Below are 13,013 nucleotides of genomic sequence, written 5' to 3'. Positions count from 1 at the left end.
AGATCTTTCCACTCGGTAGCCTGGCGTGGGACTTTGAACCTACGTACCTTCTGACTCAGAGGCAAGAGTGCTGCTTGATTTTCAACAGAGCCCAACTGTATTCCTACCAAAAGCACCGACCTGAAGTCAGTACAATCTGGGCAGCGCCGATACCAATATGGTTCAGCTCTATACATTGCAGTTCCAATTACCACATCCATTATTGCAGATTAGAATCTATGTTGTGTTCTGTCCTTTCACTGAAAGTTTAGAAAAAACAAAGTGAAAGGATAAATTGATCCCAAGCTTCAAAATGTAAAAAATATATTAATGACATTGTGAAAGGAATCACTGCTCGAAAGGTTACTGTCTGAAAACATACATTGATCAACGCTAAAGAGTGCGGCATAAATTGGGAGTCCACCACAGAAATACAATGTGACATTTAATATTTCTGCCCTTTATTTACAGATTGATCAACTTGCCGCCGTGAAGTACAGCCTCCCCTCATTTACAGATCTCGAATTCAATACCATTAAATCTCTCATTCTGGGCAAGATTATGGGTAAGCAATTGAAAGGTTTTCTTCACTTTAGTTCATGCTCTGATTTTATTTGGTCTGGAATGCATTGACTGAAAAGGTGGTGGATGTCGATTCAGTCGGAACTGTCAAAACAGATTTGCATAAATATTTGAAAAGAGGAACATTTCCAAGCTACGGATGTGGGTCTAATGGATCGCTCTTTCAGATAGGTGTCGCAGGCACAGTGGACTGTTCCCCCTGTGCTGCACAATTCTATAATTCTATGCCTTGTATACATCTGACTTAGTGCCTGCAGAGTCGGGAGTGCCACAGATCGTTATGTTTGTATTGACAGGGCAGCACGATGACTCAGTGGTTAGCACTGGGACTGCGGCGCTGAGGACCCGGATTCGAATCCCAGCCCTGGGTCACTGTCCGTGTGGAGTTTGCACATTGTCTGCGTGGGTTTCGCCCCCACAACCCAAAGATGTGCTGGTTAGGTGGATTGCTCACACTAAATTGCCTCTTAATTGGAAAAAAATAATTGGGCACTCTAAATTTTTAAAAAATGTTTGTATTGACAGCAGTTGTTTTATCTTGGGAGAATTCTACACAAAGAGTAAAGGACCTTCTGGTTCCATGGTGTATGGGAAGGTTTAATACACAACAGCAATGCCAGTGCCTTGAATGCCGTTGGTCAAATGTGTTGGCATGTTGGTAAGTGAATTTCAATGAGAAACATGATGAAGAACTTAAAGGGGTCACGTGTCTCATCAAAAATTGGCCTTGCCCTCCCTGTGGGGCATGTTGGGACCCCATTGAGTCATCCCAACTGTGCCTCACTACAGAGTTACTGTAAAACTTTCTTCTTTGAGAGCCGAAGTCGCAGTCCAGAGTGGAACGCACAAAGTGAAGTTGGCGTTCTGAGAGAGAACAAAGAAGTGTTTGTGCCTTCTCTGTTTGATAAACTCTGAAGATCCACTAAACCTCTGAAATCAGGAATTTGGGATGGGGGCTGTCAAATACCCGGCAATGACCATCCCCACCAAGTAAAGGTTCAAACCCCTCACCCTGGCCTTTACAAGCATCACAATCTCTACTCACCAGGGCTCCTCAGACACCACCTTCCAAACCCATGACCGCTAACATCTGGAAGGACAAGCGTAGCAGACACATGGGAACATCGCCTCTCGGAGGTTCCTCTCCAAGTCACTCATCATCCTGACTTGGAAATATATCGCCGTTCCTTCACTGTCAATGGGTCAAAATCCTAGAATTCCCCTCCTAACAGCACTGTGGGTGTACCTACATCACAGCGAATGCAGCGTTTCAAGAAGGCAGCTCAACAGCACCTTCGCAGGAGCAATTTGGAATGGGCAATAAATGATGGCCTAGCTAGAAATTCCCACATCTCATAAAAAAACTCGTCCCTCAATATAAATCTACAGGGGTCACTGTTGGCCAGCTTAAACAATACTTTTGACAACTTCGCCAATTATTTCAACATGGTAGCTTGTTTACCTTAACAGAAGCACTGAAACCATTACCATAGCTGAGTACTAACTGTTGAAATTAGTCCATAAACCAGAGTTCACAGAGTATTTTGTTGGCTCTGGATTTATTAACTGTTTATATTGTCTCTTCTGGGAGATGACAGGGTTGCAGGGGTCAGCAGGGGGGAGTGAAGGCAAGGAGTGTTTACCCCTGGTGATAAGTTTGATAGCCCAGCTGACCATATTTTCCTCTGTGCAAATAAATCAATTTAAACTCACCAACAAGTAAAAAATTATGTAATTATACATTAGATTACTTATTTTCACAGAGTAAACTTATAGCAATTACGCCTCGCCGTTTCTGCCAAGAATATTCTTAACTAATCTCATGACTGTTAATAGTGAGAAAACACCCAGCATTTTCTTTTCATTTTAAGTTCCATTCATGAATCATTTCAACGGTTTAAACGAAGACACATGTTAAAAATAAAGAATTTCCAATTAAGGGGTAATATTGCGTGGCCATTCCGCCTACCACATCTTTGGGTTACGGGGGTGAGACCCACGCAGACGGGGAGAATGTGCAAACATGGATCTACTTGGTGCCATGAGGCAACAGCGCAAACCACTGCACCACCGTGCTGCCCGTTAAACTAAAACACTGTGAACACAAACAATGGGTACCTACCTGATGATTTGGGGCGCGATTTATTGGCCTCACGGGCCCGGCCTCGTGTCAAAGCTAGGCCTCTCGCGAGATTCACGATGCTTGAAACACCTCGCAAGATTCAACTGATCCTCTCAAGAATTTGCGATCTGGATCTCGTCCTCGGAGAGTGAGATCCGTAGAATCATAGAATCATAGAATTTACAGTGCAGAAGGAGGCCATTCGGCCCATCGAGTCTGCACCGGCCCTAGGAAAGAGCACCCTACCTAAGCCCACTCCTCTATCCTATCCCTATCACCCAGTAACCCCACCCAACCATTTTGGACACTAAGGGCAATTTAGCATGGCTAATCCACCTAACCTGCACATCTTTGGATTGTGGGAGGAAACCGAAGCACCCGGAGGAAACCCACGCAGACACGGGGAGAATGTACAGACAACGCACAGACTGTGACCCAAGCCGGGAATTGAACCTGGGACCCTGGAGCTGTGAAGCAACTGTGTTAACCACCTTCCGGGCTGGTTTAGCACAGTGGGCTAAACAGCTGGCTTGTAATGCAGAACAAGGCCAGCAGCGCGGGTTCAATTCACTTACCAGCCTCCCCAAACAGGCGCCGGAATGTGGCATCTAGGGGCTTTTCACAGAAACTTCATTGAAGCCTACTTATGACAATTAGCGATTATTATTATTATTACTAACCACTGTGCTACCATGCCGTGATCCCAAAACTGCAAATTTAAATGAGCCTTTGGCTGATATAAATATGCATGCGCCGGATTCACCTGGCAGCCGGGACCTAACGGCATCACCTGGGAGACCTCGCCAGGGCACCATTTAATACTGGACCACACAAACGTGGACCAGACGTAACGGCACCTGGGGGGTTTCCCAGGTCTTTGGAGACTCATAGGTGGTGGGGGACAGGGCAGGGAAGCACCCTGACTCTCCTCTTAGCATGTGGAAACCTTGGCATTGGTGCCTGAGGGTCTGTGGCAGTCTGGAAGAGGGCAGTTAATGTGTGCCAAGTCACCAGGGTGGCACTTCCAAGGGTCCGGGGCCTGATGGGGGGCCATGCCCATGAAAGATGGATGAGGGGGGGTTATAAAGGGTGGTTGGGTGATGAATCGCGGGTATGAAGGGGCCTCATAAATGTTAGGGGGGTGGGTGAAGGATGGTTGTCATGAAATGGGGGGCCTGAAAGGAGGGGAAGGGAGGCCTGAAAAGGGGAGGGCATTCAGCAACCCATAGTGGATGTCATCACTTTGGGGTGGGGGGGCGGGGGGGGGGGGGTTGGTCCATGTCAATCTCTGAGGAGACAGTCTCACCAGCAAGTTCAGGTCTCCACTGCTGAAAACATTTCTAATTATGGGCTTTATCGAGGAGAATCTCCCCAAAGCCAAAACAATGACTGAGGGCTGGATGCTCCAATTCTCCAGTCACGCGTTTCTTGGCGGTGTGGCATTTGCTGGCGGTGGGATTCTGTCTTCTCACTGCTGGTCTACGGGATTCCCCATTGAAGACACTACACATTGTCAGGAAACCCGCGGGCAGGTGCACTGCTGGCGGGAGAAGGCAATTGCAATGGACATAGAATTCTGGTATAAGTGTGGGTAAATACTGGTGTGGATCAACCCCAAAATGCTGGAGGGAAGCACCCCGCCAACCTTGCCAAAAATGACACTTAGGGTGTGATTCACCTGCCACGTTGCACACAATTGTGGACCGGGCAGTTTGTCATCTTGGGGTTTCCCGGGCTATCGGACACTCCTGGATGGTCAGGATCAGTGTACGCTGGCTCCCTGGCCCTCCCCCTGAAATGCGGGCACCTTGGCACTGCTCAGCTGGCACCTTGGCACCACCATCCTGGCACTGCCAAGGTGCCCAGGAGGCACTGCCAAGCTGGCAGAAGCACTGACCGGGTGCCAGGGTGTCAGTACAACGGTGCCCAGGTGTCAGGTTGGCACTGCCAAGGGTCAGGGCCCGAAGAGGTCAATGCTCATGAAAGGAGGGTGGGCGAGTTTGAAGGATGGGGCGTGCAGGGCAGGTAAGTAGGGGCCTCTGGGAGAATGGATGGGTGACGGGTGGGTGTCCTGGAAGGGGAGGGGCAAGTATGTGGGCATGAGGAGCTGTGGGGGGGGGGAACCCCCAGGGACCCCATCGCGGGGTGTCCTCATTTGGGGGGGGAGGTCGTGTATGTGTGGGGGGTGACAAAATAATAATAATCTTTTATTGTCGCAAGTATGAAGTTAATGTGAAAAGCCCCTGGTCGCCACATATCGGCGTCTGTTCGGATAAGCTGGTACGGGAATTGAACCCGCGCTGTTGACCTTGTTCTGCATCACAAACCAGCTGTCTAGCCCACTGAGCTAAACCAGCCCTTATGTCCATGGTTGGGGGGTGCTGAGAACCCTCAAGCTTACTTCGAGATCAAGGCACCCTTTCAATATGGTATTCCAATCTCTGAGTCTAGCTGAAGAAAACTTGTGGGCTAAACAGGTGAGAAACTCCCCAGGGTCCAAAAAAGAGATTAAGTGTCATTGAATAGCGGTGGGGAACTCGCCGACAGAGCGGACAGGAAACTCCCTGAAAAACACGGCAAAAATGAACTTAGAAATTTTTTGGTTTATTCCACCCGTGCCGTGATAAACTGTTTCCAAGGAATAATCAATGGTCGCCATCTTACTAAATTGCCACAGAGTACCGTGTCGAAGGAATTTAGCCGGGTGTTTCCCAGCGCACACAGCGTTGAGAAACACCATGCTATCTAACGGGACTTGGTTGCAATCCGGGGCTTTAGCGGGTAATGCCATGCCAAAGCTGCACTTAGTCGCGTTTGATGCACTGAGGAGCTCCGCTTGCCGGAACTCCTAAGTGCAGGAGGAGATCACAACGCCAGTCTCTCGATCCTCTCAACTCTATCCCCGGACCCACCCAAAGCCCCAACATACCCATAAGGGGTTCCTTGGGCCCCCCTTGCACCCCACCTCATACAGACAGGGCACTCCGCGGAATAAATGCTAGCCTGGCAGTGCCCCTGCCAATTGCCAGGGCTACTTGGGAACCTTGGCACTGCCAGGGTGCCAGCGCCAAGGTGCCCAGGTGGCACCCGAAGTGACAGGGTGTCACCCTGCCCAGAAGGTAACCAGCTGGGGGCATCCGATCCCCTGGGCGACCCTCCCCCAAAATGCTGTTCTATCTGGTCCCCATTTGTGGGGACCAGCACTGAACGGCGTTCACCTGAGGTCTCCGAGGCAAAGGGGATAGAATCCCAGTAGCTCAGTAAAACAGGCGAGCTGCATGTTTGAGTGAGGCTAGCTGTCTCACTAATATACAGATTTGCAAAATACTCATCCCGCCCACAATGGGCAGGATTCGGTTTATGGCGTATTGGAAGATCCCGTTAGAATATATAAATGCATCTTCTGCCCTCTTCAGCTGGACAGGAGAATTCAGAAAGCGAATTTCCCCCCTTCAAATTTTTTCCTCCCCCATGTCAGGTAGGGGGATTGAAATTGTCAAACAGCTGTTGGCTGTTCACTTCAATAAGTCCTTCCCTTCTCATCACACAAAAGGTTTTTTCCGAATTTACTAAGTGAATCCTAGTGCATTGCAAGAGAGCCATTGACAGTTTGGAGTGATTCATGAGTTTAGGTTATTCCATTAGCAGGTCCATTTAGCATGAGATGTTAATGAGGAAATTGATTAATCATTGCATACTAATAGTGTGCACCAGCCAATGGGCATGTTTGTGAGTGGGAAATGAATTGTCCGACTGCAGTCTGAGGGTGATGGAACTGGGGGGGGGGGGGCGGGGGGGGGGGGGGGGGTGGTAGTCGGGGGGGGGGGGTTAGTCAGAAGCTGTTAATGGTAGATGGTGGACTAGGAAGTGAAACAGCAAGACATGGCCGAGGTAATCCGCTTTATCAGAGTTGCACCACTCTTTCAGCATGGCACAACATCACCTTGCCACAAAGAAGCACCCCTGGCTCTGACGAGGCTTCCAACTCTGGTGCCATCAACTAGCCAGTAAGAAAGCCTTTATTGGACATGGAGATGGGTTCCATGGCCTACTGAAACCTAATGATCCCTGCAACCCCAGTGTAAATTGAAAAAACATTTTTTGGACTTGCCATCTTAAATATCTTTCCGAGGAATTACTCGCATTAACTTCGGAAGTATTTTAATCGTAGATGTTACAGCAGCGCCAGATGCTTGGAAGGAGCTGGAATTCAACATTACAGTGGGACAGAGAATAAAAAATATGAATGCCATTACATTTCTTGTCCAAGTCCAGTCATAGTAATAACTCCTCCATTGGTGGCCATGCTTTCAACTGCCCATACACATGAAAGTCTGTAATTCCTTCCCTAAAATATCTCTGGCCCTTTATCTCTCTCTCTCTTCTGCTTTAAAATTATCCTTAAGGGAAGAGTGTGCAGCAGGTAAGGGTTAGTGTGAAGAGACCGGGAGGAGTGTGAAACAGGTCGGAAACACTGTGATGCAGACCAGGAGGAGTATGAAGCAGGTCTGGATCACTATGAAGCAGACCGGGAGGAGAGTGAAACAAGTCAGAATCACTGTGAAGCAGAAGGGGAAGAGTGTGAAGCAGGTCAGAAACACTGTGAAGCAGACCAGGAGGAGAATGAAGTAGGTCTGGATCACTATGAAGCAGACCAGGAGGAGAGTGAAGTAGGTCTGGATCAGTATGAAGCAGAATGGGAGGAGAGTGAAGTATGTCTGAATCACTATGAAGCAGACCGGGGGGAGAGTGAAACAAGTCAGAATCACTGTGGAGCAGAATGGGAAGAGTGTGAAACAGGTCAGGATCACTGTGAAACAAACCAGGAGGAGAGTGAAGCAGGTCTGGATCACTGTGAAGCAGACTGGGAGTAGTATGAAGCAGGTCAGAAGCAAATGCAATGTTAGAATTCATGTCGAGAGGGCTAGAATACAAGAGCAGGGAGTATTGTGAGCAGTTTAGGGACCCGTAACTAAGGAGGGATGTGCTGGCCTTGAAGAGGGTCCAGAGGAGGTTTCCCGGAATGATCCCTGGAATGAAGAGCTTGTCATATGAGGAACAGTTGAGGACTCTGGGTCTGTACTTGTTAGAGTTTAGAAGAATGAAAGGCGACCTTATCAAAACTTGCAGGATACTGCGGGGCTTGGATAGAGTGGACAGGGAGAGGATGTTTCCACTTGTTGGAAACACTAGAACCAGAGGACACAATCTCAGACTAAAGGGATGATCTTTTAAAACAGAGATGAGGAGGAATTTCTTCAGCCAGAGGTGAATCTGTGGAACTCTTTGCCGCAGAAGGCTGTGGAGGCCAATTCACTGAGTGTCTTTAAGACAGAGATACATAGGTTCTTGATTAATAAGGGGATCAGGGGTTATGGGGAGAAGGCAGGAGAATGGGGATGAGAAAATATCAGCCATGATTGAATGGCGGAGCAGACTCGATGGGCCAAATGGCCTAATTCTGCTCCTATGTCTTATAGTCTTAATATTAAGGAGACTATGAGAAATGTGTGGCAATTCATGATCAATGAAGTGAGAGAGAAAAAGATCAAACACCACAGGGAGGCGTGAGTTGATTTGCTTGTGAGCATTATAACTTTGTTTCTCTTTCTTCAGTTAGGAACTGAGTCTAATGAGCTGGGACATCAAAACATTTTTCGAGGGTGATAAAGGTTAAGTAAAGCATTTCAAATAACCTCACTATTTGTAAGTGGTAACAGAAATAGAGAAAGTGAGTCTTTTTTTATGTAGCACTTTTTATTATCGAATAGAGGAATGGCATCTTAGCTCTGTGCGTTGGGTTGCATATCCTGTTCCATGGGGCAGCACGGTGGCACAGTGGTTAACACTGCTGCCACACTGCGCCAGGGAGCCGGGTTCAATTCCGGCCTCATGTGACTGTCTGTGTGGCGTTTGCATTTTCTCCCCGTGACTGTGTGGGCTTGCTCCGGGTGCTCCTGTTTCCTCCCACAGTCAGATAATAATAATCTTTATTATTGTCACAAGTAGGCTTACATTCACACTGCAATGAAGTTACTGTGAAAAGTCCCGAGTCGTCACATTCCGGCGCCTGTTCGGGTACACAGAGGGAGAATTCGGAATGTCCAAATTACCTAACAGCACGTCTTTCGGGACTTGTGGGAGAAATCCGGAGCACCCGGAGGAAACCCACGCAGACACGGGGAGAACGTGCAGACTCCGCACAGACAGTGACCGAAGCCGGGAATTGAACCTTGAACACTGACGCTGTGAAGCAACAGTTCCAACCACTGTGGTACTGTGCTGCAGATGTGAAGGTTAGGTGGATTGGCCATGCTAAATTGCCCCTTATAGTGTCCAAATGGTTAGGTTGGGTTACTGGGTTACAGGGATAGGGTGGAGGCATGGGCTTAGGTAGGGTTCTCTTCCAAGCGCTGGTGCAGACTCGATGGGCCGAATGGCCCCCTTCTGCATTGCAGGGATTCTATGTGGGAACTCCAGGAAAGTTCCTGTGCCCTGGATAACCGTATGCACAGGGAGTGTTGTTTGCTACAGCCGCTCAAGTTCTGGATTTTGGAAGTCAAGTATCACTGCAGCCAACAGATTAAGAGCATGCAGGGAGAGAGGCAATACATAACCACCAGAAAGTCAAGACGAAATGGGCAGGAGTGCCCTGAGTGCACGCCACCCTCCAGCCAGAATTCAGTTCTCAATACTCCTGAAAATGATGATTCTTCTGGAGAGTGTAGCCAGAGCCAAGTCCATGGCACCATTTCCCAACTCAGCTTTCCAATGCCCAAAAGAACACTGGAAGAGCAATAGTGATAGGATATTTATATGGGAACAACTGTTGTTTCTGCAGCTGCAGACCTGCGCCAGGGATGGCATGTTGTCTCCCTGATGCCAGGGACAAGGATGTCACTTAGTGTCAGCCGAGAACCCTGAGAGTGCATGTGTGTAAGTGTGCTTCGGCGGGGGGGGGGGGGGGGGTCGGGTCGGTGGATGGCGGTGGGGGAGGGTGTTGAACCCATTGGTCGTGGTCCACATCAGAACCCACAATGCAGGTGTAATGAAGGACGCACGTGGGATGTGGTCCTGCAGTAATAATTTGCGAAACTAGGTAGGAAATTAGCATGCGAGGGTCTGAAAAGCAATAATCTCTGGGTTACTTCCAGTAACACTCACAAGTGAGTAGAGGAATGATAGGACAAAGCAGGCAAATGAGCGGCTGGGGAGATGGTGTAGGTAGGGCTTTAGATTATTGTAATATTGTGATCAATTCTGGGGAAGATTAGACTTGTCCAAATTACCTAAGTCTTTCGGGACTTCTTACACCTGAACAGAGCTGGGACTGAGTTCCTTGGTGGGTCCTGTTTCTTGAGTCCCCACAATGCAGGTGTAATGAAGGATGTACAAGGGATGTGGTCCTGTAGTAATAATTTGGGAAGCTGGGTAAGAAATTAGCAGGCAATGGGGCAGCACGGTAGCACAAGTGGATAGCACTGTGGCTTCACAGCGCCAGGGTCCCAGGTTCAATTCCCCGCTGGGCCACTGTCTGTGCGGAGTCTGCACGTTCTCCCCGTGTCTGCGTGGGTTCCCTCTGGGTGCTCCGGTTTCCTCCCACAGTCCAAAGACGTGTAGGTTAGGTGGGTTGGCCATGATAAAATTGCCATTAGTGACCAAAAAAATGTTAGGAGGGGCTATTGGGTTACGGGGATAGGGTGGAAGTGAGGGCTTAAGTGGGTCGGTGCAGACTCAATAGGCCGAATGGCCTCCTTCTGCAATGTATGTTCTATATTCTATGTACAGGACATAGCTGGGAAACTTTTCACAGTGCCAGGTAGATGCCACTAAGTGTGGTAGAAATACAGATTTCAAATTCTTTCACGGCAACTTTGGAATTCAAATTCAATTAAATGAACACGGAATATAAAACTAGTGTCAGTAATGGTGACCAACATGAAAAAAAAAACATCTGTTTCACCACTTCCCTTCAGGGAAGGAACTCTGCTCTTCTTTCCTGGCCTAATCTACATGTTATTCCGGATATACAGCCAGGTGGTTGACTCTTAACTATCTCTGAAATGTTTGCACAAGGCTCTTAGTTGGATTTAGGGAGGGGAAAACACCACCACCTCCTCAAGGGTGTTTAGGAATGGGCAGTAAAGACTGGCACAGCCATACATACCCACATGCCATGAATGAATTTTCAACAATCGTCAGCCAGTAATATGCAGGTAAGATTGAATATAGCAGCCTTAGGATTATCATGAAAACCACTATACTCCTAAGTATCAAATGATTTGGAGGTCTCCTTGACCTTGTGGATATTTTCAAGTGGAGTTCATCGTGCACGAGCTGGAGTGAATACGATGAACAGAAAATCGTACCTTCTGAAGTTTGGTTTCCACACTGTCATGATTCACAAGCTTCTTTGGCAGACAACTGAAGAGTTCGCACCACAATTGGGAACAGGTACTGGGAGGTTGTTGATTCATTGCACGAAGGGATAGATGAAACATTTGAATGTTTTTGAGGAGCTGTGACAGTTACTTAACCCGAAATCACACAAAGTACCAAAGTACACCAAAGGCAATAGACTGACATAGTCTTGCAATTGGCCCTGATGCCGGTTTACCCATCCGTCGATGTAACAGCTCCAAACTTCTGTTAATTAACAAGTCTTCCTACCGCCGTGAATGTTCTCACGTCAGGTTTGAAAGTGTCAAGATGAGTGTGTAATTTCCTTCAGGTGAAGTATTCACCAGGTGCCAAACAGGTAACGTTATGAAGTTAGTAGGATAAATCAAAATGCAGATTATTTCTGATGCATGATGCCAGAATCCACTTTACAGAATGTACACTCAGCCTTCTCAGATTCCCCATTTGACTACAGGTGTCTGTTTAACTGAGGGGTAACATGAGGCACATCTTCTGGTGTAAAGGATTGACATCAGAAGCACATGGTGCCCATATAACTGTGATGTAATGACATATGACTGAGATCTCAAGGGAAGGAGAAGTCCAACCTCATATAGAGTTCCTAAGATATAGAGCTGTAAATAAAAATGAATAGTTTTTGTGATCTACAATTTATAAGTAGCTTTCATAGGAAAACAGGCAAACCCTGAAGTTACCCCAGCTGGACCCCAAACACATGACAAAACATGGCAATGGACAGTGAGTAAAAGACTCTGGAAAATTCCAAGAAAAGCAGACGTATCAGATCTAGAGATCTTTGGCAGAAAGATGTTGGGAGGCAGTAGCGGTATTGTCACAGGACTAGTACTCCAGAGACCCAGAGGACCAAGTTCAAATCCCACCACTGCCGATGGTGAAATTTGAATTTTTTCAAGAAACCATCGTCAGTCCTTGTAAAAACCCACCTGGTTCAGTAATGTCCTTTAGGGAAGGAAATCTGCCATCCTTACGTGGTCTGGTCTACATGTGACTCCAGATCCACAGCAATGTTGTTGACTATTAAAATTCCACTCAGTTCGAGGGCAATTGGGGATTGACAACAAATGCTGGCTTTGCCTGTAATGCCCACATTCCATGAAAGAATAAAATATGAATAAATGAAAAGAAAACTGATCAAAGACTCACCAGAGAACTTAGAGCATCATGGGTGCAGCAGATGCAAGTTGAGACACAGAACCAGAGTCCAGACGACAGTGACAACAGATCACAATCTACAAGCCAGAATACTGGAGCAGCAGCAGATCCTGAGCTTAGGACAATAATGGAATCTACTGCCACTCGCACTACCATTTTTTACTCCGAGAGTGGTTGGGGCGTGGAACGCACTCCCAGCTATGGTAGTGGAGTCGGACACTTTAGGAACTTTAAAGCGGTTATTGGATAGGCATATGGAGTGCACTAGAATGATTGGGAGTTGGTTGATTTGATCTTAGTTTCAGACTAGTTCGGCACAACATCGTGGGCCAAAGGGCCTGTACAGTTCTATGTTCTATGTTCATTCTGAATTGCAAGCGGCTCAACATTGGGACAACTGGAGAAAGAGATTTTCCGGGTACAGAACAGCTTCATGTTTGTCCAAAAATGAACAGAAGGATCAGGTCAATACTTTACACTATGCAGTTGGAGCTGTTGCCAATGACATAATCGCAAAACAGAGAGTCAATGAGGCTTCAAGCTTTATGATAGAGTCTTCCAGATTTATACTTCAGTGTTTGAAAATGTTTAATCATCAGATGAGCAAAATCACCTCAACGGAAACAAAATCTAGGCGAATGTGTGGATTCATTCATTAATGATCTGTGCAGCCCAGTAGAAAACTGTGATTACGGAATCCTGTGAGATGAGTTCATATGAAATTTCAGAATTGGGG

At 47.3% G+C, this 13,013-nt stretch overlaps 1 protein-coding gene across 2 annotated transcripts in view; it reads left to right on the top strand.

Annotated features, from left to right (window-relative positions):
- LOC140387064 (contactin-associated protein-like 5) overlaps positions 1-13,013 on the top strand; it is a 1,365,877-nt gene that overhangs the window by 1,170,661 nt on the left and 182,203 nt on the right. For both annotated transcript variants that reach the window (XM_072470084.1, XM_072470077.1), the window contains exon 21: positions 451-544. In XM_072470084.1, coding sequence (XP_072326185.1) covers positions 451-544 — 94 coding nt within the window. The remainder of the gene's footprint in view (positions 1-450; positions 545-13,013) is intronic.

This window comes from Scyliorhinus torazame, chromosome 2 (assembly GCF_047496885.1).
Source record: "Scyliorhinus torazame isolate Kashiwa2021f chromosome 2, sScyTor2.1, whole genome shotgun sequence".
In the NCBI taxonomy this organism is placed as follows: Eukaryota; Metazoa; Chordata; class Chondrichthyes; order Carcharhiniformes; family Scyliorhinidae; genus Scyliorhinus; species Scyliorhinus torazame.
Note: the sequence above shows the minus strand (reverse complement) of the source record. Positions and strands in the feature narration are given on the sequence as shown.